The sequence below is a fragment of the Trematomus bernacchii genome, unplaced genomic scaffold (genome assembly GCF_902827165.1).
Source record: "Trematomus bernacchii unplaced genomic scaffold, fTreBer1.1, whole genome shotgun sequence".
NCBI lineage: Eukaryota > Metazoa > Chordata > Actinopteri > Perciformes > Nototheniidae > Trematomus > Trematomus bernacchii.
This window is the reverse complement of record NW_022987662.1, coordinates 1,772,233-1,797,384: the sequence shown is the minus strand read 5'-3', so window position 1 is coordinate 1,797,384 and position 25,152 is coordinate 1,772,233. Positions and strand designations below refer to the sequence as shown.

The 25,152-nt window shown below is 39.9% G+C and overlaps 1 protein-coding gene across 12 annotated transcripts in view; it reads right to left on the bottom strand.

Annotated features, from left to right (window-relative positions):
• LOC117487026 (nesprin-2) overlaps positions 1-25,152 on the bottom strand; it is an 82,573-nt gene that overhangs the window by 20,534 nt on the left and 36,887 nt on the right. For 7 of the 12 annotated variants that reach the window (XM_034135674.1, XM_034135679.1, XM_034135682.1 and 4 more), the window contains 33 exons: positions 24,944-25,081; positions 24,173-24,358; positions 23,299-23,421; positions 22,859-23,041; positions 21,976-22,086; positions 20,334-20,438; positions 19,641-19,718; positions 18,517-18,918; positions 18,225-18,328; positions 17,986-18,121; positions 17,722-17,808; positions 16,595-16,726; positions 16,155-16,346; positions 15,617-15,709; positions 14,705-14,890; positions 14,301-14,471; positions 14,011-14,142; positions 13,069-13,268; positions 12,073-12,205; positions 11,280-11,462; positions 10,099-10,248; positions 9,361-9,537; positions 8,693-8,848; positions 8,447-8,602; positions 7,645-7,809; positions 7,168-7,301; positions 6,554-6,737; positions 5,096-5,278; positions 4,839-4,952; positions 4,081-4,235; positions 3,773-3,920; positions 3,045-3,139; positions 807-1,038 (listed from right to left, as the gene is read on the bottom strand). In XM_034135674.1, coding sequence (XP_033991565.1) covers positions 807-1,038; positions 3,045-3,139; positions 3,773-3,920; positions 4,081-4,235; positions 4,839-4,952; positions 5,096-5,278; positions 6,554-6,737; positions 7,168-7,301; positions 7,645-7,809; positions 8,447-8,602; positions 8,693-8,848; positions 9,361-9,537; positions 10,099-10,248; positions 11,280-11,462; positions 12,073-12,205; positions 13,069-13,268; positions 14,011-14,142; positions 14,301-14,471; positions 14,705-14,890; positions 15,617-15,709; positions 16,155-16,346; positions 16,595-16,726; positions 17,722-17,808; positions 17,986-18,121; positions 18,225-18,328; positions 18,517-18,918; positions 19,641-19,718; positions 20,334-20,438; positions 21,976-22,086; positions 22,859-23,041; positions 23,299-23,421; positions 24,173-24,358; positions 24,944-25,081 — 5,124 coding nt within the window. The remainder of the gene's footprint in view (positions 1-806; positions 1,039-3,044; positions 3,140-3,772; positions 3,921-4,080; positions 4,236-4,838; positions 4,953-5,095; positions 5,279-6,553; positions 6,738-7,167; positions 7,302-7,644; positions 7,810-8,446; positions 8,603-8,692; positions 8,849-9,360; positions 9,538-10,098; positions 10,249-11,279; positions 11,463-12,072; positions 12,206-13,068; positions 13,269-14,010; positions 14,143-14,300; positions 14,472-14,704; positions 14,891-15,616; positions 15,710-16,154; positions 16,347-16,594; positions 16,727-17,721; positions 17,809-17,985; positions 18,122-18,224; positions 18,329-18,516; positions 18,919-19,640; positions 19,719-20,333; positions 20,439-21,975; positions 22,087-22,858; positions 23,042-23,298; positions 23,422-24,172; positions 24,359-24,943; positions 25,082-25,152) is intronic. The other 5 variants (XM_034135678.1, XM_034135680.1, XM_034135677.1 and 2 more) reach the window with 4 other exon arrangements.

Sequence of the window (25,152 nt, the reverse complement as noted above, 5' to 3'; positions counted from 1 at the left end):
CGCCAAGCAACAGCCTCGAACAACCTCAGCCTATACAAGTAACCACGTAAGCCATACTACTGATGCTGGACAGTTTTTCAGTGGGTGCACAATAAACGGCAACATACAAATTAATGTAAATAAATAGCCAAATAATGGATCAACGCTCTCTGTCTAATATGTTCGCTAGCTGTTGTTAGTGTTGTTGCATAGCAACCACCTCGCACTGTTTCGTGCAGAAGGCAACGGACGGACTATTTTATTTTGACCATCATTATTTAATAATAACAACTATTTAAATTAGAGTGTGTATTTTTCTTTCATATTGCCACACTTGGTAACCGTTTTATAAAAGCAATAGCTCACTTCAGGCCGTGATATATGCTCATTATATCACAGCTGAGGGGGTTGTCGACCCTCCGCTTCGCGTCGGGCCGAACCACGCCCCTTAGCTGTGATATAATGAGCATATACCACGGCCTGTCGTGAGCTATTGCTTAAATATATGCCGTTAATAACTGCAATATATACCTGGCTGCTAAATCCTCAGAACTGTTACAGGATGTGTATTTTGTAAATTGTAAAAAATAATGTATTATCATTTTTGTATCTATAATACTTTGTTATGCATGCTTCGTAGGTACAGTAACATTAAGCTGTCTTTGGCCCTTTTCTGCTGTAACAATGTGAATGTCCCCTCTGTGGGACTAATAAAGGTATTCTGATTCAAATAATAACAAAATATAATATTTGACACAGATTTGGACTATTTTATACGTTTTGTTCATTAACGCTTACTATACACTCATGCTACTATTCATGCTAACCTGGTAATCGTCGGCGCAGCTTCGTAGCTGCTGCAGCGAACACACAGCGGGTCCAGCAGGGGGCAGTAACGGGTCAACGTCTCTCAGCAGCTTCCACAAAAGTTTGGAGCCACGACGGTAAACTCTCCACTCTCCCAGTTGTTCTTTTATAAAGGACCTGCGCTGTCCAGCCAGAGCCACGGACTGTAGCCAGCTCTGCCTCACACAGGTCACCTGAGCCATGAGTTGAGATCTGTGAAGAGACAACACAAGAGATAACACTTTTTTGTATTTAGGAGACATGTGTTAGCATAAGTGTTCCATTCAATAATTGGAATAATTAGGTTAAAGGTTCATTGTAGAGGATTTGATCACCTCAAACTAAGAAGAATCAATGTGTTTTCGTTAGCTTTAAATAAGCCCTTTCCACACCGTCATGATTCTACAGTAGCTCAAAGAGGACAAATCAAATACTGGCTCTAAAGGTCCTGACATTATATAACCGTAGTTCTCCGCCACTATTAGGATTGAGATGTGGAGACATAGACTTTGGCCATAAAACCTAGCCCTTGTTCGAACTAAATCCCACATACTGCTTCTTTGATACAGAGCCCTCGTAAAAACACATGAAATAGAAATGGAAAAATTACAAATGCGTTCGTCGCAGCCCCTTCACAGACGATTGCTAAATCAACACGAAATCAGCAGAATTGTTAGACTTACAGCCAAAAGTAGCATTCCCAGCAGGGGACAGAGAAAAAACATTCTTTTGAAAAAAAGATTTAAGAGTTTTCTACGCTTTTCCAAAGACTGTGAAAAAGGATTTAAGGAAGCTTCGGGGAAAGAGACATCTAAGTATTCCAGGGAGGAAACACCTGCATGCTGTTCAGCCTCAGCAGTGTAGCCAGTGTGTGTGATTCTTGAAAGCAAAGAAAGGAATGAAACCAGAAAACTTCAAATTAAATTAAGTTTCTATGTGACAGGATCTGTGAAGAATACAAGACTACATTTCAACACGTCCTCAGAACTCAGATTACTGCCAAAGTCTAAGCGGTAAAACATTTCATCAACCCACAAAAGCATTTAGGCCTGACATTTTTCACATGGCTTGCTTGGATGTCAGTTTAAGCTCCCCTTTATTAAAATCTTAAAGGGGACCTATCATGCAAAATCCACTTCACTTAGAAAAGGTTTACTATTTTAAGTGCCTTTCAATGTTTTCTTAGACGACATTGAGTTATTGCTGCAAAACAAACCCGTATAGGATATATATATAAATATATTGAGGATTAAAGGGGACCTATCATGCAAAATGCACTTTTGTACGTCTTTTATACATGAATATGTGTCCCCGGTGTTCCAGGGAACTCACCAAGTGTCAGAAAACACAACCCTCTCTATTTTCCTCCATACCCAAATCTCTAAAAAAGGGGCTGCAACGGATCTGATAAAAACTGATCCAGATTTGAACACTGTCCTGACGTCAGGACGGTGGCGCTACGGCTATTGGGCCAACTCCACCAATCAGGAGGAGACAGCCACGGCCATTGCCGTTCCAAAGCGCTGGAGACGCTGTAGTACATATGCCAGGCCTCTAGATGGTGCTGTTCTCACAGAATCAGCCCTTGCAAAAACAGAGCTAGAAATTGTCAAATTCAGCAAAATGAGGCATGGCTAAAATGCATGATCTGTTTGGTATTTAAAAAAAAAAAAAGTATAAATATGCCTTATATAGGTATGGTCCTACACTATATTATTCAAATATAGCATGATAGGTCCACTTTAAACTCTTATGGTCACATGCTTGATATTGCCCTATTGATTGGTTGTTGTACTTCAAACGTGTGGCTCTTATCTAAATGAGTAACCTGTCAGAGTCAGACAAACCTTGAACCTTGATGACAAAAAGAGGGAGTGAAGGAGGAAGAAATCAGAACTGACAATTAAAAGCTACAGGGATGCTATTTTGGTGCCAAAATGGAGTCAAAAAAACCTGCTGTTCTTATAAACTAGACCAACTAATCACACTGAGGAGTTTGCTGAACTAAGCACACTCCTGAAGCTGAGGAATGCTGTGATCTTTTGTTAAACGTCTAACCCTCATTATAGTCCTTAAAGGAGACACTGGTGAAGTTATGGAAGATTACCCTTTACTGAACATGCAGTATTTTGGACTCATTAAGCCTGGTTAGGTTTACCAGATCTTGTTTTTTATTACAACTGTCATTTCAATTCTTCAAAGACTGTTCCTTTATATACCTTTTCTGTCCTGTTTCTTTTTCCATGGACTCGACAGCATCACAGAGAAGAGCCTGCAGCAGCTGGTGTCCAATCGTTGTTTCTGCTCCAAGCCTCTGTGGGAAAGAGACAACAGGTGTGAAGTGAATTTGTCTATTTATTTGACTAAGTCAGACAATAAGACAAAAGCTAAATACATTTACATTATTTTAGAGTCATTAAGACAAACGTTATGCCTCAAAATAAGATTCACTATTTAGAAGAAATGCGACTCAAACTCACAGTAACATATTAGACAAAGATGTGGGCTTCTATAGTCAGTGTACTGAGTTTTGGCTGAATTTTTACAGTGCTGTATGAAGTGAAAAATAAAATGGTCATTCAATTATCACCATCCCAAGGCCAAACAAAAGTCAATACAAATAAGTGTACATAATAATAGATGCATACTTAGCCACAGGCACAATTCAAATTTACTTTATAATACTTAAATAATTTTTTAGCAACCTTTTGAACTGTACTTGAGAATTTTCCTGAATGATGTGGACGGGTAAAGAGTTCCAGCTGACCATGGCTCTGACTGTTTTCTGTCCCATATTTGATTTAGATTTGGGTAATACAAACCTTCCTTCTATTGTATGTCGTGTTTGATAGTTATGTTGAGCAAATGAGTCCCAGTTGGTCTGACACTATTCTAATTATTATCTCTGAATGAAAGAAATGTAGAGAATCTGAAAAGGGAATTGTACCTGATGAACAGTGAGCATTTCTTGGAGGCTGGAGAAACGTTGGGTTTCTTTAGACAGTGATTCATCTTCAAGCTTTTTCTGGAGGGACGTCAGGTTCTTACACTTCTCCTGAAAGCTCTGGGAATGCTGACACACTGCCTGCAGCTCACTGGGGGGGAAAAAGGTACAAATGAAAGGACAAATGGACTGGAAGCTTCTTTTGAAATGGACACATTCAGTGTTCAGTATCTTGAACATCTTGTTAAACTACAGATGATTTTTCAACAACACCTAATGCATTTTCTTCCGTGTACCAAATGGAGCCTCACCTGTTCCTGTGCGATGCGTGAGTCATGCTTTCAGCCCAGAGCCTGCTGAGCGTGTGCACTCTCTGCCTCTCCTGGTCGCTGAGGCTCAGGTAAACACTCATCTCCCTGACGTCAACCAGTAATGGAAACACATCTCTGAGCTCCAGGAGAACCTGCTGCACATCCGAGAAATACAAATAACAAAATAACACAAAATCAATTCACTGTGGGTACCCTCCAAACTAAATGGGAAAACGGCACACTAAGTGAAAATGTGAAATCGATGGATTTCTAGGAACTACAGTTCCCAGAATGTGTTTTTTAGGGGATGTAAACAGTTGGTACGATTTGACCACAGAGTCAATTAGTTAGCTGTGGGCTAAAACTAGAGCCGCGTTTCTATAACCCTAACTGTTTGGCACTAATGAAATCATGCCATATTAGCTGTTAGCAGTTTCTGTTTGCAAAGTACCCATTAACAACACTACATTACTTTAATTTGAAAGAAAACTTAAATCACTTGTTCTATGATATCTAAATGGATTTGTAGGCATTGGAAGCTCATCAGAGATAACGATATGCTTGCTAAGTCACGCTGAATCTACATATATGTTTATCATGTCTGTATGTTAAGATTTGAATTAGTTATGATGTATAATGCAGATGAGGCTTTCCACTCTTTGGTGTTTAAAAAACATCTGCTTTAGAGTTAAGGTTTTTAATGAATTTATGTACGTGAGAAAGACAAATAATTGAAAATAATATGGATTGTGACCGACCTTCACAGAGTCTGGGTTTTTAAAGCTTGTCTTGAGTTTCTGTTGTGTGTTCTGTGTCTGCTTCTCAATGGCCTCCAGGCGACTTTGAAACAGTTCCCTTTGCTCCAAATCATCCTGCACACAAGAGAGAGATGTGATATTGGTAATATTAAACTCATGTGTAAGTTTGAACATCAACAGTTGGACATTTGGTGATTTTAATGTCAAGATTATAGATAGTTTTTAATATGATATGATATTTCTGCAGTCTTCCTCACCTGAAGACTTTTCTTTTTTCCTGACATTGCCTGGCTCAGCAGCACGACGTCACGTGACAACAGTCTGGTCTCTGATTGGATAAAATGTGCGGCCAGAGGTTCCAGACGTCCAATCAGGGGCTTGGAAGCAGCAAGCACATCTCCCACACTGCTTTGCAAATCATCAGCAGCATCTCGCAACTTCTGATGTTAGAGTGAGAAAAAAAACGACCTGTTAGATGAAGGATCTATAAGATGAGCTTTGCTTTTTAAACCATATGTTTATTTACTGTGCTCAAAATGTTCTTCTTGCCATCATCTCTCCAAATATGTTTATCAATGAATCTTTAAAAAAAAAAACATCGTGGAGCTTTTTATCCTCTTGAAAAATCTGATTAAATCGAATTTTCCTCAAATGGTTCAAATGCTTCACATTGAGAGTAATTTTGAAGTGGGGTAGAAAATGGAAAATGAAATGAATGGAAACTCTGAAGCTTGTATTATTTTGAGAAAATGTACAAAACAACATGCAATGCAGTAGGTGGACAATACAGGTACATAAGGTCAGGTGGGCTAACACACAGCAAACTGTGGAGTGCATCGTGTTTGTTTCTTCCCATGAGTGGGAGAAAAACATGAAATGACAATGTGAAGGTCGATCAGAGTTCATATCTGTATACAAAAAAACAAGTAATTTCATAAATAATTATAATAATAATCAAATCATTTTTTTGCTCTATATGACTGAAATTAGTTGTAATTCAACTACTTAAAATGTTAAAGGTCCCATGTCATGCTTTTCTGGTTATTACCCGTCCCCTTGTGTGTTATGAAGGTTTTTCTGCATGTAAACGGTCTGCAGAGTCACAAACCCTCAAAGTACACCCTGTAGTGAGTAAAACTCTAACACAGAAAAGACCTGTCTATGCTGCCCCAGAACGCCTCGTTGGACATTTCTCTTTTTCCATTGTTTACTTCTTGGGTATAGTGACGTATTTCGGGTATAGTGACGTAACATAACGGCTCCAAATGGACCAATCTGCGGAGCCGTTACGTTACGTCCGCGGAGCCGTTACGTTTGGACCAATCCGCGGACTTCCTCACACACACACACACTCGGCGGGACGTTGCGAGGCTCGCTGCTGCGAGAAGCGGGACACTGAGCTGGCTCACTGGTGTGGTTTTTGTTTCTTTCTGTTAACTGTCAAGTGGGCACTAAGTATTTTTTTTTTGTACGTTTTTGTGTTTCTCTTATTTTCCTAGGATACTGTTATGATTGGCTGTGAATAAGAAAATATGAAGGACAGACCATCTATTTCTATTTATTAAATTATTTTGAGAAAGGGGCAAGGTCATATAAGATACTTTTCTTCTCCCTGCTCCTTTTCGAGTATGGTGTGGTTATAGAGACATGTTTTGTAAATAATTGTTATACATTAAGTTGTGCAATGAAATGAAATACTGCAGATTTAAACTCACCTCCAGTGACTGAAGCGTTGTCTGAGTGTCCTGCTGAGATCTCCTTATCTCCTCCCACTGAAGCTGCAGTGTTTGCCACTGAGAGGAGCAGTGATCAGAGAGGAGAGTGAACTCCTGCCAGAGGGAGAGAGTCTCTGCAGTCTTCATGTGTTCATCCTCCAACTCCTGCACCACGGCCCTCCACCTGAACACAACACACCAGAACTCCATAAATCATGTTTATTTGCATACAATAAGGCTATACGTGTCTGATTGGCCGCTGATACTGTACATGATTGTATTGACATTAGCAAAAAAGCTCAATATGATGACATGCTAGCAGCTTGTGTACTTCTGACTGATCTTAAAATAGATCGCATTTGAAGGCACTTATAATATATGTAATAGATATTATGCATACATGAAAACATATTTATATTTGACTACTGTCATCTGCTTAGTTGATTAGCCTAGCAAACAGCCCTCTTTTCAGCTATGTGACGATGCATTATCATTTTGCCTATTATTACAAAAAATGATTATCTGAATCGACAAAGCAACAGAGATTTTCCGACTTTAGTCTTCTTTAAGTTTGATACACAGATATCTGTTTTTGTTATTTTCAAGCCACTGACCGTTTTTGCTCTCCTCTCATTTGATCATCCAGCGCCTGTGTTGTTCCAGGATGAAGAGTCTTCACAACCATTTGATAGGAGTTGTCCACAGATGCCCAAAGCTCTTCTCCTTTTCCGGCCTTCTCCTGGAGTTGCTGTGAAAGAAAATTCACTTTTATTTAACAGCTACATTCAGGTACAAAATGGAAGTGCCTGGCAGCTTGACGTCCACTTAACTGAACCTGTCAAAGCTCTCAGGAGAGGCTTTTTACTTCATACAGTTACAACTGGCTGACCATTTTGTTTCCTTCTGCACAATTACCTAATGATAGCTTAAATCCATCAAGCCTTTTAAACTTTGCTTAAAAGGTACTGCTGCAACAGTTACCTGAATAAAAGTCACGATTGTTCCAATAAAATGTGATTTCTTCTGGCAGTTGTAAAGCTTTTATGGGAACATGTGTGTAAGATATGATTGACAAGACAGTGCTTTTTCACCTGGAGGAAGTCCACGTGTCCCTCTGCCTGCTTCAGTGAGAAGAGAGGCTGATTCTGGAGAGCACAGCGCCCCCTGGTGGTCTGCAGAGAAACCTCCCTCAGATCGCTCTCAAAGCGACTCCACTGCTCCACACTCTGCTGTACGGCCGGCCGCAGAGCCTCCATCTGCAGAGAAACACAGAGGAAGACAGGATGGTGTTTGGTGATTAAGCATCCTTCAGAGCTGAAAACTATATTTTATGTTTTTTAAAGACCAGGGTAAAAGAAATAGCACTTTTCTGCCTAAATATAAAATATGTAAGAATATTGGTAAACAATCATCCTGGTATCCCGGCTAGATCATTGGCTCTGGTTCTTTAACTGATATTCCAACAGTATGGTGATCAAAATGATAATTTTGCTAAAATCATAGGTTAGTTTTAGGACTCCTCTTCAATAGGAAAGTTAGGTAGGGTTCATTTTAGTTAATCATTTTCTGTTGTTGCATTGATGATTTATTTTAGATAATTTCAAGAGGAACTTTTTGCATATTTTCAGATTTTAGCAGTATGTATCGAAAACGTTAATTGCCTATGCAAACTGCATACTACAATTTTTCCAAACAAACTATGAAACGTGGAAACCAACACGTTAGTTTCAGTAAGTCTTTTATTTAGTTGATTTAGGCTTTTTTCCCTAATTTTCTATATTATATTTGACTGAAAATGCAGTTCGAATCGCTTGGTAAGTAAATACATTTTACTGCTTTCTCTTGGCAATAAATCTTCAATCTGTGTCACCGCCGTAACAGATTGATTTGTACCTGTTGCTTAAGGTCTGCACACGCTTGACGAACCCTCTCCGTCCGGTCAGAGAAGGAGATATCACACGGATGATCCTCTCCTTTTTCAACGTGAACTCGTGTAGCTTTCAACTCCTGCAAAGCTGCAGCCACCTCTTTCACTTTGCTCACAGCAGCCTGGAAGAAAAGCAGGAGCAGTCTGATATCAGAGGACAGTATCGGGACAGACAGTTCAAACACACACCTGCTCACATCCTGGTACTTTACCCCCCACTTCAGCAGAGCCTCACGAGCCAGAGTCAGACTGGTGGGCTGTTTCCACTGATTCAGCGTTTTTTCCTGCTGTTCTATCCAGCCGTGAAGACGCTGCAGACGCTTCTCTCTGTCTGCACAAGTGTGATGCATCTGTTCAGCTTCATCAATCTGAAGAAGGGGGCAAAGCCAAACAGATTGATTCATGTCGAGAAATAAAAGTCATACATGAAAGATTATGTCACCTCAGAGAGCCAAGCAGTAACAGCTTTTTTGTTGTTGGCCTCAATTGAGTTAAGTTCAAGGTTTGATTAATGGACTCCAGTGGTTTTATAAACCATTAGCCTAATATGTGACGACAGGATAAAGGTTGTTTTTTTTAATAACAAAGAACTTTTCATTGGCTTTGTCGCTGGAAAAAGACATCTTAGTCCAGATCTGAGCCCCATTTGTTTTAACTCTCTTTCAAAGCACTTCACACATATATTTCACATACAGTAATAGCCGATCAACTGTTCACCAAATGTATAAAACAAATCCCAATCTGTTTTGTATTCATCTGCTTTGCTCATCCTAGTTTTAACAAAGATATTATACCCGGGATTAAAGAGCAGTATGATCGTTTGATTCCAGTTTCTACAGGTGTGGTGTTTCCACTGGTTATTGATATCTGAAGGACAGACCTGGCTCTCCAGCTCTCTCTGAAGGAGCAGCCACTGCAGTCTGAGGGCGCCGAGTTTCTCTGCAAACATCGTGCGTTCGGAGCGGAGAGCCCGGACGTCCACTCCCAGCACCGGAGGGCCCGACTGGCACAGGAAGTCCAGAAGGAGCTGCCCGTTCAACAAGCCTGCCTTTAACTCCTGAGACAGAACATCACACAGATACAAATCAATAAAAACACTCATATAAAACAAGAACGAAAAATAGGAGGTTGCTAGTTTTCTCCTCTCAACGCGTTTTTTTATTTAGTGTCTTACCAGAAACATCCTTACATTAAAATATAATTCACTAATTGAATGTTCTTTGAGTGCTAAGTTTTCATATTGCCTTTCAAATAAATTCATTTGTAACAAGTAATTTCAATATTTTAGGTGTTATGCCCAATAAAATAATTTGTTTTGGTAAAAATACCAGCTTTAATTAATGAATACGGTTGGTAGATTCATTTTGTTGACATCAAGTAACTGCAGAATAGAATTTGAAAAACAAATCTTTATTAATTCCCAATATATTTCATTTTATGGTTGAAAAAACCTGTTATTTTGAGAAGCTAATTGACTGAATGTGAAGCAAATCTATCCAAAATTGGTAGATTGCAGATTTTCTTTAAAACACTGACATTGAAGTATCTCTTCAAATGAAAATGCTCTTGACGAGCTACTCAGAAAAAAGTCAAAGTGGAACAGAGGAGATATTATTACCCGGTAGTGTTGCAGGACTTTTGTGATCTGAGCAGCGTCTTCGGCCATGGGGACGGTTTCTCTCTCCTGGTCCAGCTGAGCCTGAAGCTTCTTCAGACGATCCTCCAGGTCAGAGAGCAGCTCCACCGGCGGCCATGCTGCCAACAGCCGCTAAAACACCCCAGACAACAGAGAATGTATTACTTAAAGGTGGGGTAGGTAAATTTGGAGAAACCAGCTTGAGTGCGCTAGAATTAGAAAATACGCAACTGGAAAAAATCAGCCACTTCCTTACAGAGCCCCTCCTCCAACACACACGAACGTGCACATGACCAATGAGGGCACGAGATAAGTTTGTGCACAGATGGAAGGCTGACAGGCAGGTAGGCCATCCAGTTATTTTAGCCGGGCCGGCTCAAATGATTGGTCGTACTTTTTACAGCGCTACGGCTTCCACAGATGACATTTTTTTATGGATTTTTTGTCAAAGCACTTAAGATATTGATTACTATCGGGATGTTAAGAGCATTCCATGGAATATAACAAAAAGTGTATCTCGAGCCGGTTTCTCAAACTTACCTACCCCACCTTTAAGTACATCAATATTTGAACATTTCTAATTAGGTAGTTAGTTATACAGCAAAAAAAAAATACAGGTTCCATTTAAATCTGTGATCTGTTTTGTGACTTCCGGATGTTCAAATCCATCTGTTGTAGATAACATATTTTCTTCCTCTTCCAGGGGGATTTCCGAAGTGTAAGACATTAAATTAAACATCCGACAAGACACATTTGGCAGGACTGGTGCCTGTTAAATACAAAATCTGGTTCCATTCACTGGTGATAAATAGCGGCGATTAAGTCCTTCAACTCTTTTTTTAAGTCCTCCCAAAATTCTCTGTCCTCCTTTAACCCCAAAATGATTTAAACAGGCTTCATACTCCCCTTCACTGGAGGGATTTCTTCATGCCTAATTATTTCTGAAAACCAACCGCACTTCAATGAAAATAGGGCCAGTAAATTTAAGTGAGAAAAAGTCATGTTAAAAGTTAATAAGACATCTGATGCCACTGGTATAAAGTCATCATGACCAAGGCCTTTTTTTTTTTTTTAAAGGAAATTATTCAACGGTAACTTTTAATCACACAGTGCAACTCTTAGTGTTTTTTATCCAAGTTGAAAACTATTTTTGTGTCCTGTACCTGCTGCAGCCGGTCTTGTATCTTGGAGAGGTCAGAGGTCAGCTGGCTCCAGCTTCCCTCCAGCTGTGTGAGCTGGGCCCTCAGCCCGGGGCAGTCGGCCTCCCTCAGGTGGAGCAGCTGATTGGCTCTCCTGGCTGCTGACGCCCTCTGCACCGACACGGCTTCAATCTCCATGGAGAAGTCCTGGGTGTCAGCGAAACAGTGTCAGAAAACAAGTCTATCATGTGAGGATGATGCATTTTGGACCGCTGTGTGTGTTTGAATCAGCAACAGATATTTGTGGTTGTTTTATTTAAAAAGACAGTTTATAGTTGATTTTATTTTGGCTTTGATGTCATTTTTTGGGTTCAATACTATAGACATACCCCCATTTTTAATATTGATTTTTTTTTTACCACTTTATGTTTCACCTGCAATTTGGTGCTGTTTAAAGAAAGTAACATCTTCAAAAAGAACTGAGGACTTAAGACTGTTAAACACCTGAACTTCATAACATAACATCCATAACATTCATCTGTTTGCAACTTATATATATCAATATTCCAATTACTTGTATATAGACTATTCTGCACAATTTCTATTATATTCTATTTGATTGTATTTACTTGCACTATTTTATCTGTGTTATTGTGTTGCACTGTTGGAGGAGCCTGTGACCTAAGATTTTCATTGTCATAACTACACTGTAGCTAATGTACGCATGACAACAAAAGCCTTGAACCTTGAACTTGAACCTTGAAAGGTTGACCAGGGTTATTCTTTGTTTATCATATCAAATGTAAGGAAGCCTTACCAGGAGCTTGATGAGATTGTTGCGAACACACTCCTGGCTCAGGTCTGAGGTGTCGGCCAGGTTGGACCAGGTCTTCTGGTGTTTGTTGGCACCGAGCAGCCATTCACTGACCGCAGCAAAGTCAGTCTGGAATCTGAGGGGGAGGATGAGAGAAAGATAGCTCACCCAGTGGGGCAGGACAAGAGGGCTCCTTAACAAAGAGGATGGATTTGCCATGGTTCCAATACTGATTACAAGGCTGTAGGGGTTGGAAAGTCGAGGATGTTCGCTAGATAACAATAATAATAATTCAACCCCCATGTCTGTTTCTCAGGTGGCACATTTTGTGTGGAAACAAAGTGTGTGTTTCACTCAAATGTCCAAGAAATGTCTCTTTTAATTATCTAAAACCTAATGCGGGAGTAGCCCCAAAACGTTGTCATAAGTCTGTAGATAAGTACACATTTAATTTCATAGGATTTGAACTTCAGCATGTCCCTTCTCAAAACAGGCCTAACTGCTGAAGACTTTGGCTCAAACGCCTCCCATACATACTTTCTACCGCAGCTTTATCATTCCCTTCAGAGAAAGAAAAAAGGAACGAATAGGAAAAAGATTATTGAGATTCCAATTCTTACAGGATGTCTCATTTTTGTAGAAATATACTTTAAGGACGTGTCTGATCCTCATAAAAGCACTGACAATTTCAGTTATTTTCTCATCTTACATACGGTTTCAAGGTCATACATAACATAAACATGTATTCTGTTTTACATTTTGACATGCATACAAATCAATTCAAGTCTCAGTACATCTTAACATTGCAAACACAAAATTAATCAATTTTTTTTATTGAGTATCTATAAAATAAAATCACTGACGTGGTTGTTCCAGACAATAAAATGAGACAAACTGCTGAAACCTGCCTGGCCTGCATTGATGGATGATAAAGATTCTCTACTGTAGAGAGGCCAACAATGTGTCTTTTATTAAAGGTGGTATTTAGTTCTGTCTCACCTGGCCCAGCTGTCCTGGATGTCTGTGCAGCGCCTTCTCTCCTGCTCTGTCCGCCTGCAGGCGCTCTGCCATCGCAGCTCCAGAGCGCCTCCTGCCTGACAAACTGAGGCAGCAAACTGTGGCTCGGTCTGCAGCCGCTTCCCCTGATCCAGGATCAGCCCCAACACAGCTCTGCTCTCTTCCAGCTGGACCAGGGTTTGCTATAGAGAGAAAAGAGAAGAGTGCTTAGGTTGAGTTTACATCAAACGCCATGCGATTCTTTTGAGAAGCCAATTCTGTGCTGACATTTGAAGAAACAGCATGGACTGACTGTGATGTTAAGTAGAGAAAATTGGGTGTAAATGGAGCATGAGTCGTGAAAAGAAGACGAAACTAAGAAAAATCACATCGTTATTATTTGTATTCTTTCAAGAAAGAAACCCATGCTAAGAGTTTCACACAAAAACTGGTAACTGGCATTTTAGTTAACGCTGAAGCAATGCTTGTATTTGATGTGATTTTTATTACAATGGATAAAGCTTATGAGATGTTAGTGATACTATAGTTTAGCTTATTTTTGATATTTTGTTTAAGTTAAGAGTACCCAAGCTTTCCCAGTAAACTTTAGAAGTATCAGTTGCTCAAAATCAAAAACTCAAAGACTTGTTTAAAGGTGATCTTTTGCTCAAAATAAACTCATATATAGCTTAAACTGTATCAACACAAAATACTTAATAGCGACATGTTACGTTTTAAGTCAGTTAAACTATTGTTTTATCCAATTTGGAAAAGTTTCCTCCCTTGCCCTCACTCTGCTTCCTTCTCTCACCATGCAATTAAACCATACATGCATTAGTTCTGTCATGTTCTCTACAGGCTGATTAAATAATAAAGAAAATAGAGAGAGAGAATGTGATGAGACAACATACAAAATACATCAGTGAGCAGAATGATAGGGCTTACCTGGCAGGCCTCTTGTCTCTGCTGTGCTAACCTCTCGTCGTCTCCCTCTGGTTCCCCACTGCTGATAAAAACTTCGACATCATCCAGCAGCTCGCCCAGTCTGCGACAATTATCCTCCCACCGGGTCCACTCCTGCAGCAGGTCCAACCACAAACCCACACAATAACTTTAACATTTGATTTGTGAGCACAAACACCAAACACAAGACACTTTTCCCATTGGTTCCAAAAGAAAATGTACATTTGTTTATGTATGAATTCATATAGCCTCAGCAAATGTTCACTACAGACCTGGATGGTCCTTTGAGAGGCCACTTCCTGTTCCAGAGCCTGATGCTGCAAAGCTGTGGCTCTGACTACCAGCTGGACCCGCTCATCCTCCTGACACCGGAGCGCTCCTGGCTCACGTTGGAAGAGATGCTGCACGAAGGCCAACTGAGACCTGAGGACTCGCAGGAGCTTCTGGATCACCGAGAGAGCAGATTAATGACAGAAGTGAAGTGAAATAAGATCTGATACAAAACTAATTAAGAGGAGGGAAAGCAGAGGGGGACTGAGGCCTGAATATGTGTTTTTAAAAGTCTATAATGAGTTGTTTTACACTGTAAGTCTCTTTGAAAACCATCAAAGGGCCTGCACACTCTCTTGGGAAAGTGCCCAAGTTTTTAGAAGTTTCTCAAAGCGCAATGAGGTACCTTGTCTCTGCAGAGGAGCGCTTGAAGTGGGCTGCAGTTGTGAACCTGGCTCCTCTGCCCTCCTGTTATGCATTCTTCACCCAGTTCCAGGAGGCGAGTTATCCCCTGAAGCAAGGAGCGGGAAGCTTGCTGCAGCTTCACTTTTTCCCCCGGACTCTCCCTCAGATGTCGGCCCAACACACACTGCTGAGAGATACAGGAGAAGCATAAGGTTTAAAGAAGAAATACAACTTTTGAAACACAGATGATGCATCAGTCCTACTTTGATATTAGATTGTAATATTCATTCTGGCACCCACAGCGGGTCATTAATAATAATAATAATAATAATAATAATACATGAGACTTGTATAGCGCTTTTCTAGAAACTCAAAGACGCTTTGACAGAGAATAAATTAACTATTTAAGTCAACTTCTTTTCATATTTTAAGAAGAAATCATAACGTGGCAGCTATGGCCTTTAAAGGTGGGGTAGGTAATTTTGGAGAAACCAGCTTGAGTGCGCTAGAATTTGAAAATACACAGCCGGAAAAAATCTGCCACTTCCTTACAGAGCCCCTCCTCCAACACACACGAACGCGCACATGACCAATGAGGGCACGAGATAAGTTTGTGCACAGATGGAAGGCTGACAGGCAGGTAGGCCATCCAGTTATTTTAGACGGGCCGGCTCAGATGATTGGTCGTGCTTTTTACAGTATTACGGCTTCCACAGATGAATTTCTTTTTAATGGATTTTTTGTCAAAGCACTTGAGATATTCATTGCTATCGGGATGTTAAGAGCATTCCATGGAATATAACAAAAAGTGTATCTCGAGCCGGTTTCTCAAACTTACCTACCCCACCTTTAAAGGCTTTCCAATTATGATACATGAACATACTGTAGGAAAATAAATAAAAGCAGTGGTTACCTCTAAGCTGGGAGCATCCTGTATGCTGGGGAACATCTCACTTTGTCCCAGTTCAAACTCGTCCAAAATACACAGCTGGTTGGAGGCGGGCACCTATGGGACAAAACATACTTTGTGTTGTTGTGGTTGTTGTTGTAAACAGCAGAATATATTTCCCTTTTGTAAAAGTACCAATATGACAAAATGCATTATTACAAGCAAAAGTCAAAAATTCTAATTTTGATTAGAAAATAAAGTATTATTAGTCAGTTTTATATTATTATTATTATTATTATTATTATTATTATGAACTTAACGATTAATATGCCAATTTAAGTACTTTCTATACTGTTGTGTAATTTATAGAAATGCATAATTTGTAATTGACTATTTCAAATGTAGTGATACATGGCAGTAGAAATGTGTGACTTAGTTTTTTTCCAGAACCATTTGTATCTCAACAAACCATACAGTAAAATGTGTGTGATTAATAGATATTATAACAGGAGGCTGTGAAACATTATGTATTGGTGGACTATTTGTTAGTAATATTTCAAACCTGATGCTGGTGTGTGTGTCCCAGATGTTCAATGAGATGGTGTGAGGAGGTGAGGAGCAGCTGGGCCGTGTGCAGACCGTCCTGAAGGGAGCTCAAACAGCGCAGAGCTTCTGGTTTCTCCTTTAATGGTTTGCTCTCTGACTCCACTTTACCCAACAGCTCAGACAGAGTCGCCAGCTCGGTTGATACACACTATGTAGGAAATGAGTCAAAAACATAGAAAAAGTTCAAAGATAATTATCTGGTTTTACTTTTTTGCAAATTAACATCTGACGAAATAAAAAAAAATTGTTTTGGTTTGAACCAAGAATGAGATGAAAATCAGTCTGTCCAATGTTTTCAACACAATAGATTTTAAATATTACACCACCATAATGCAGGTATGTTAACCCTATCCCTATACTGTATTTGTGTTCTTTGGTACAGTGATAGGCTCTCACCTCCTGCTGTAGCAGCCTCAGCTGAGGGTCTTCTTCAGCAGGAGTTAACAGAAGGTCGGTCAAAGCGTCCAGACAGAGGAGGACCCTTCGTGCCGCCTCGTACAACTCCTCACTAACACCTGGAGAGCTCACCTGGAAAACAACCAAACACACATATCATCAATGTCATATTACTTTACCTAAATGATTAGATGGAAAACGAATATGATTCAGACCTTCTAAATATGGTGGTGCTGTTTTGTTCAACTATAAGAAGTAACATCCTTATGCCTTTCAATATATCAAGACTAACCTACAAGCATTTCTTTAATATCCATTTTATAAGTGACAAAGATCCTGGTCAGGTTATCATTGATTACTAAAAAAACATCTGGAGTAGTTACAAACATGTATGCTAAGATTTATCATCTGTTACTCATTTCATTTCAAACCTTTATTTATCCAGGTGTATCCCATTGAGATTATTGATCTCTTTTTCAAGGGAGACCTGCTCAAGTAGGTTCCACATGAAACATTAAAACATAAACAGAACAACAAAAAGGACATCATACAGCATCATTACAGGGATTACAATTTACATAACTATCCACATGAACAGGTACCAACAGCATCCGATTGAGTAGCATCCAACCGAGCTTTAAAAACATTTAGTGGCACCAGATTGCTCAGTTTCCATTTTAATTGCAGACTATTCCAAGACAGTGGAGCTGCGCATCTACTGTAAATGCTATCTTCCCTAAAACAGTCCTAGCAGTTGGCACATTTAATAAAACCACAGCATGCGATCTCAGGCAGTAGCCACTTACAATTCGCCGTGAGATCAGGGAGCAGATGTAGGATGGAAGTTTCCCTAACATGGCTTTATATATAAAAATGTACCAGTGACTGAGCCTCCGTACAGTTAGTGAAGGCAGACCAGCCCTTGCATACAGGGTACAGTGATGGGTTAATGCTTTACAGTTTGTCACAAATCTCAGTGCACTGTGATACGCAGCATCTAACTTGACCAGGCAATTGGCAGGTGCATTCATATCAATCAAATCACCATAGTCCAGCACTGTTGTGCTATTCCTACATAGCCAGACCTATCATCTATATCCTGTAAGTCAGACTACTGGTGTACGTACTATTTGTCTCAGCACGGTGATGGACTCATGTGTCCTCTGGAGAACAGCAGAGGACGACCCTGTTGATATTATCTCCCTCTCTGAGTCCTAAACAAAAAAAACAGGAATTAGTAGTGATGGAAAACAGAAAGTAAGCATGGAGGAATAATTGGACAAGGAGTTAAAACATCAATGGAAGATGTATGCACACACTTTTTGTACCTTACAGAATTGTGATACATGCTGAAAAATATCCAATCAAAGCATATTTCTGTTCTCTGTTACCTTTGCATGGGTCACCGTGTCCTCTGAGCTGATTTGATGCTCCTCTTTAACTTTTTTCAAAGTGGTCAGTTTTTGAGAGATCTGGGTATGAAGTGTACTCCACCTCAGCTGCTCCATGTCTTCATCTGCAGCCAAGCTGAGAACCAAAGAGAACACAGTATGCCTGAGTATATGGTCTGCTATGTGCTTTGTACAACTCTTAAGTCATCTATTCATTTTATTGGCACTGGGTCTTTTACCTGATCGGCTCCTCAGATGACTCCTGGGCTGGTTTGGATTCTTCCAACAAACCACTATGACTGGTGCTGACTTCACTTTGCCCCCTTGATACATTAAGAGTACCCTGAGCATTGGAGAGAAACAAGGAAATGAAATAAGCACTGTTGATTCAAGACTAATAAAAGTAAACAATCATTTTTTAGCAATCATTTTCAAGCTGTGTGTCATTGATGGGTTGATAATATTTTTCCTTTTTTGAATGTATGAATTGTAGAAACAAGTAAGCGTCTCATTTATTTCGGAGACATTTACCAGATCTTGCTCAGGAGCTGTGGTCAAAGACGGATGTTCTTCTTCTCCCTCTAAAGACTCATCAGATGCTCTTGTGGCAGTGAATGGAGTTCTTGGTCTTGCAGGAATCAGTCTCGTGTCTTCCACCGCAGCTTCGGACTGAATAGACTTTCCGTGAGTGTCAGCGACAAGGGTTTCATGTCCTGGTGATCCACGTTGATCCGGTGCAGCCAAGAGAGGCTCAGCTGTGACAGTTACAAGACTCAATGCTTTGTAATCCATTGTTATTGATTCAGTTTCAACACTTTGTGATCCAGAGTCTTTTATATGAAGTCCGGGCTTCACAGATATAAGTCCAGCTTCAGCAACGTTTGTGCTCGGCTCCACTTCAGAAGAAAACTGAGCAGCCAAACTCTCCACTGCCTGAAAGAAGGATTAATCAAGATGTAGATGTCAATGACTAGTCTCTAAAATAGTCAGTAGATAAAGACATGTTATAATCTCTCATCATACAGGGTATATGCAGGAATCCTGAAGTCAAATGTAAGATCTTTTAAGACCTTTTTTAAGACCCTTTCCATACATTTTAAGACCTCATCGCCACTTTGAGTTTTAACCGGTTACATTGGCGACACACTTTACCTCACATTGACTATATACAGTATTGATTGTCCTTCCTCCTTATCTTCCAACCATTTGGACGCAAACTTGCATTTCCCCATAACGATGTTGTTTAACAACCGGCGTAAACGGACCTTCGCGCGCTATCAAGCAGTGAGCGTGCGATGTCCTGTTCAGATGACGTCAAACCCAACGGGATGCCATAAATAAACTACACAGAATCACACTACACACCTACGCAATGATTACATTCAGGCAAACTGTAGAATACAACCTCTTTGGACAATTTATATACTTATTGAAAACAAGCTACAAAATGTAATACCTTGGGAAATGGCGTTTAATACTTTTTAATAGCGTTAATTTTCACAAAATTGATTTATCAACTTTTAATACTTTTTAAGACCCCGCGGACACCCTGTCATACTGCGTAAAAAGTAATGTTAGCATTCAAAACAAATGTGCTAAATGTCCAAAGCACTCATCAAACAAGTCCAATCTCTGAAGCAAAAAATATGCGTTACCTTTACTGCTGACAGTGGCTTCCTTTCAGCGATATCCTCAGTTTGAACATCTGAGAGGTTGAGTGTTTCCTCTGGGTCCTAGCACATGAATTATATTATTATACAAATGGTCCATTTACACACACACATACAGGCTTTTTTCATTGTGTTTGTATGTGTGCGTGTGTGTGCGTGTGCTTGTGCGTGTGTGTGTGTGTGTGCGTGTGTGTGTGTGTGTGTGTGTGTGTGTGTGTGTGTGTGTGTGTGTGTGTGTGTGTGTGTGCGTGTGTGTGTGTGTGCGTGCATGAAAGGAAAGGTTTCTGAGGAGCAACACGTGTCAAGCAGCTGCCTCTGACAGTGATATTAGACGACTCACCATTTAAACATGCAAAAACATGCCAAAATCACCCAAAGAAAACAGAAGCAATTTTCAAATAAAAAATTATTGTGTGCATCAAAATATAATTAAAGGGGGAAAAATACAAGCAGAAGGAGCCCGAGATGTTTCATTCCAAAACACATAGAATGAGTATTCACATTGTTAATATTCCTATGTTTTAAATGTATAGACTTTTTAGGATCTTTCAAATTCAGATTTTTTTGATGATACTGTTAGTTTTTAAACTGTTAATGTGACACTTTGGAATGAAGCTTAAAGTGAAGAGATTCCCAGAAAGCATGCTCTCCTGAGCTGTGACCATATCTAAGGTTTACCTCTGGAATACTGCATGTTAGTGTGTCAGAGGACGACGAGTGACAACTCTCGTTTTCATCATCATCCTCCTCTTCCTCTGAATTAGACACCACAAACATCTCCTGCTTATAGTATCAGGGTGGATGAAATGATCAAAACTGTTATTTTTAAGGAAGATGTACCAATAACTTGTCTTTCTAATGACTTCACGTTCCTCAATACTTCTAAATGTAACTCTTCCTTGATGTTGTGTTAGGGTCGATATCGGGAACGGAAGAGATTCAGGATCCAAACGAACATGTCTTCATTTCTACTGTATTAACTATCACTCAGCTTTTCATCATATGTTGAATGAGATTGTGAGTACTAATGGAGTAACTCCGGTGCTAAAACGACAGTATACTGTATAACAAGAATAGGGCTTGACGGAGGAATGCGTGTTTATTTAGTGAACACATTTGTTTCGAAATAGAGAACAGAACTGTTCATTTCTTGAGGAAGATTCATAACAAATATAAAATGTTTTCTCTTCTTTCAAAGACAAATACTTTTTTTTTTAAATTGCTATGTGCAGTTCTTTAACCACCTCAATGTCTTTCTACAGACATCCGAAAGATGACTACACTGAGTCCGGAAGATGGTTTTGTATGGCATGTAAAATATATATCTAGTTTGCCACTTATATGGTTTGTATCAGGGGTGTCAAACTCAATTTCATCGCGGGCCACATTAGCATTATGGTTGCACTCAAAGGGCCGGTTGTAACTTTTAAGACTATATAAATATACATTACATGTTACTTGTTAAACGCTTTTATCCAAAGCGACTTACATACTCAATACTGTGGACAATCCCCACAGGAGCAATTTGGGGTGAAGTGTCTTGCCCAGGGACACAACGACATGCTGACTGCAGTGGGGTTTGAACCTGTGATCCCCTGATCCAAACACTAACGCTCTATACACTGCGCCACACGCCTCCTATATATACATATATATACACGATATATACATATATAAATATATCATATATATAAAATAATGTATTATATGACATTATTGCCTCTGCATTGGATTATTATCGGATAGGGTAATAACTTAATAATTAACTACGTCTGAAAGCAGAAGTCATGGGGAAATAATTGCAAGTCTCTTCAGTGCGCATGTCACAAAATGAGATGCATTGTGGGACATGTAGTTTATGGGCAACGTGCTTCTGTAAATCGGCATGTAAGCGTATAATAAACGTATAATATTCTTTGGAAGCTCTTGCTGGCCACATAACATGAAGTCACGGGCCGGATTTGGCCCCCGGGCCTTGAGTTTGCCACCCCTGGTTTGTATAGTTCGACAATTATAGAAATAATCCCCAAAAAACAAACAATTTGATTTGAGCCTGCCTTACAGCCTGGTGAAATAGATCTTGCATGTTTTAGGGAGACAAGTTCAAATGTTAATCAACAAGCCTGACTTCCTTTGAGAAATCACAAGGACTTGGCGAGTGTTGCTTTCATTTCTTTTGATTTTAAAAAGTGGTTAGCATAACATGATTAGAGAAGACATGATTGGTTTGATTAGAAGATCATTCCAACACTTCATTTCAACAGTCACACTGGTGTTAATGTTTTAGCTGATGATTCATTATGATTGTGGTTATCATTACCTGGAATAGGCCTCTTTGTGAAAACCTGTATGGCTGTTGCATTTCTTCAGTAGCATCAGAGACTGTGTTGATGCCAAGATCCTTACAGGTTTCTTCCTCCTTGATCCGGTTCTATGTTAGAAAACAAGACATCAAGAAAAAAAATCGATGAAAGACCAAGATCTGCACACTTGTCGCACTAACAAAACATGTAAGATACAAACTGGCTTTAGTCCTCTATTGTTAACAAAACATCCTCGATTGCTTCATTTAAAGTGGACCTATCATGCTATATTTGAATAATATAGTGTAGGACCATACCTATATAAGGCATATTTATACTTTTTTCAAAATACCAAACAGATCATGCATTTTAGCCATGCCTCATTTCGCTCAATTTGAAAATGTTTAGCTCTGTTTTTGTAAGGGCTGATTCAGTGAGAACAGCACCATCTAGAGGCCTGGCATATGTACTACAGCGTCTCCAGCGCTTTCGAACGGCAATGGCCGTGGCTGTCTCCTCCTGATTGGTGGAGTTGGCCCAATAGCCGTAGCGCCACCGTCCTGACGTCAGGACAGTGTTCAAATCTGGATCAGTTTTTATCAGATCCGTTGCAGCCCCTTTTTTAGAGATTTGGGTATGGAGGAAAATAGAGAGGGTTGTGTTTTCTGACACTTGGTGAGTTCCCTGGAACACCGGGGACACATATTCATGTATAAAAGACGTACACAAGTGCATTTTGCATGATAGGTCCCCTTTAATTGACAGATCTATGTGAATTATACCAGCAAACAAAGTTCTGTCGTTGCAAGCATTCATGAAATACCTTTTATCTAACCTATACTTTTCAAATCAAATCAATGATTTGACTATGTATAAAGACATTCAGACTTCCTGCTGTACCTCCAGCAGAGTTACTTGCTGCTGGGTGAGATGTTCGAGCTCCTCCAGCGGCTGCAGCAGATGTCTGGCTCTGGAGAAAACCAGCAGGCTCCCCCCCGCTCCCTGTGGGAGGGGAAGCTCTCCTTTGCATGTCTCCATCTCCTCCAACGTCCTCTGCATCGACTGCATATTGGCCAGGATCACCTGCAGGTTCAAACAGAAATAAAAAGGTTACATTTGGTTTAAAACTTACAGTCATCTTGAATTTAAAAGATACCTTTATTTAAGAAAATGCAGAATTCACTTCACCATTTTCTCATTACAAAAATGTGTTTACTTGGCAAGTTGGGGGACCTCATATGGGTCGAGTCTAACTGATGTTCTTAAACTATAAGAACACTATTTGTATCATTGAGACAGATTTAGATATATCTTATGCTGTATTAGGGGAATTGTATCACCTGTCGGTTTTGGAGATGCTCCGTCAGAGTTATGTCGGAGTTGTCCACAGAGGATAAAATTGCTTGGATCTTCGGGACGTTCTTCTCCATGGTCTTAAGCTCTGCTTCTATCGCCTCCACCACCTGAAGGAAATATTGCCAGGTATTAAATAAGAACAGTATCTTATAATTATCAAGCGTGCACAAGTTTCTCACATGCTACACCTTAAGGCCTAGAAAACGGTTGTGTCGATAAAAGGCAAATCATTTTCGAAGTGTAACTGATTAAATGTCTTTTCCTCTTCCCATCTGTTTAATCAGCTTCATATTAGATCTCAAAATGTGGCCACACTTTGATCTGTTAATCTGCCTCAATTGAAGTAGCTATTACAGTAAGCTCAATGCCAGTTTTGGTCTCTTACACCCTGAAATCCTTCTCATTAATAAATCCGTATTTAATTTTGTCTTAATTTACATTATTTAATTTCATACTGTGTTCTTGTACATATCCCATATTCTATTGACATGTATAAAGACTTTGTGCACTACTTTTTATTTTGTATTTTTGTATTTGTAAGGAGGCGTGTGGCGCAGTGGATTAGAGCGTTGGTGTTCAGATTAGGGGAGCACAGGTTCAAACCCCACTGCAGTCAGCATGTCGTTGTGTCCCTGGGCAAAACACTTCACCCCAAATTGCTCCTGTGGGGATTGCCCACAGTATTGAGTATGTAAGTCGCTTTGAATAAAAGCGTCTAACAAGTGACATGTAATGTGTTTTATTATATATGTTGCATTGTTGGAGGAGCTCAGGTCAGAAGAATTTCATTGCCATTTCTACACTGTAGCTTTGTGCATATGACAATAAAACCTTTGAATCTTGAATATGAAATCTTACCACCGCAGTCTGCAGCAGCTGGTCCAGCGGCTCCAGGATCCTGCACTGCATTGTGTGGACTTGTTGGTCATTGTGGTTCACCCTCTCCTCGTGGGCGCTGATGTCGCACACAGCAGAGATCTCCTCCAGGGCCGGCCTGAAGTTCTGCAGGGTGTGTCGGATCCTCTCAGAGTCGTCCAGCACAAGCTGCAGTTTAGGATTTAAAATGATGGTCGTCACCAACATGAAACATGTGGAAATACTGTACCTGGGTAGGACGCCACAACATGTAAAATGTACATGTTTAAAATAATGCTAGTCGCCAGTAAAAAAGCCATAATGAAAAAGTGGTTAGGCCAAGTACCACCTACTCTAGCAGACTGGTTTAATGTGATGGACGAGATTTTTGATATGGAAAAATGTACATTTGCTCTGAGGCTCAAGACACATTTGACAAGCGTTGGAAGGGGTGGATTGAGTTTGTAAAACCGTATAGATCGGACTTCAACTAAAAACTCTATTTGTAATGTAACCCCCCTCTCTGCTACACACAGTTTTGATTGTTGTTGTGTTTCAGTCTCTTCATGTTCGTTTGTCTGCATGCGTGATTTGTATTATTTGTTTTGTTGAATTTCCCCCAAAAATATAAAATGTAAGATGGTTTGTAACTGTTGACTTTTTATGCAAATAAAAAAGAAAATATTTTTAAAAAAAATAAACATGTGGAAATGTCTGGTAAAAATGATCAGAGTTTTTTTTGTGTGTTTTTGCTCGTTACTAGCTGTGACTGACCTGCAGGGAGTTTGCATGGTTCTGGAGGCCTCTCGCTGTAGTGAAGGAGCAGGAAGAACTGAGCCATGACTGGGCCTCGTCTAACCAGCAGGTGGCGCTGTACAGAATGTCTTCAAACTCCTGCAGACAGGCCGGGATCTGACAAAGGAGCACAGAAAATATAAGGAAGCATAATGGAAGCTTTTTAAACATTTCCATATTGTACATTT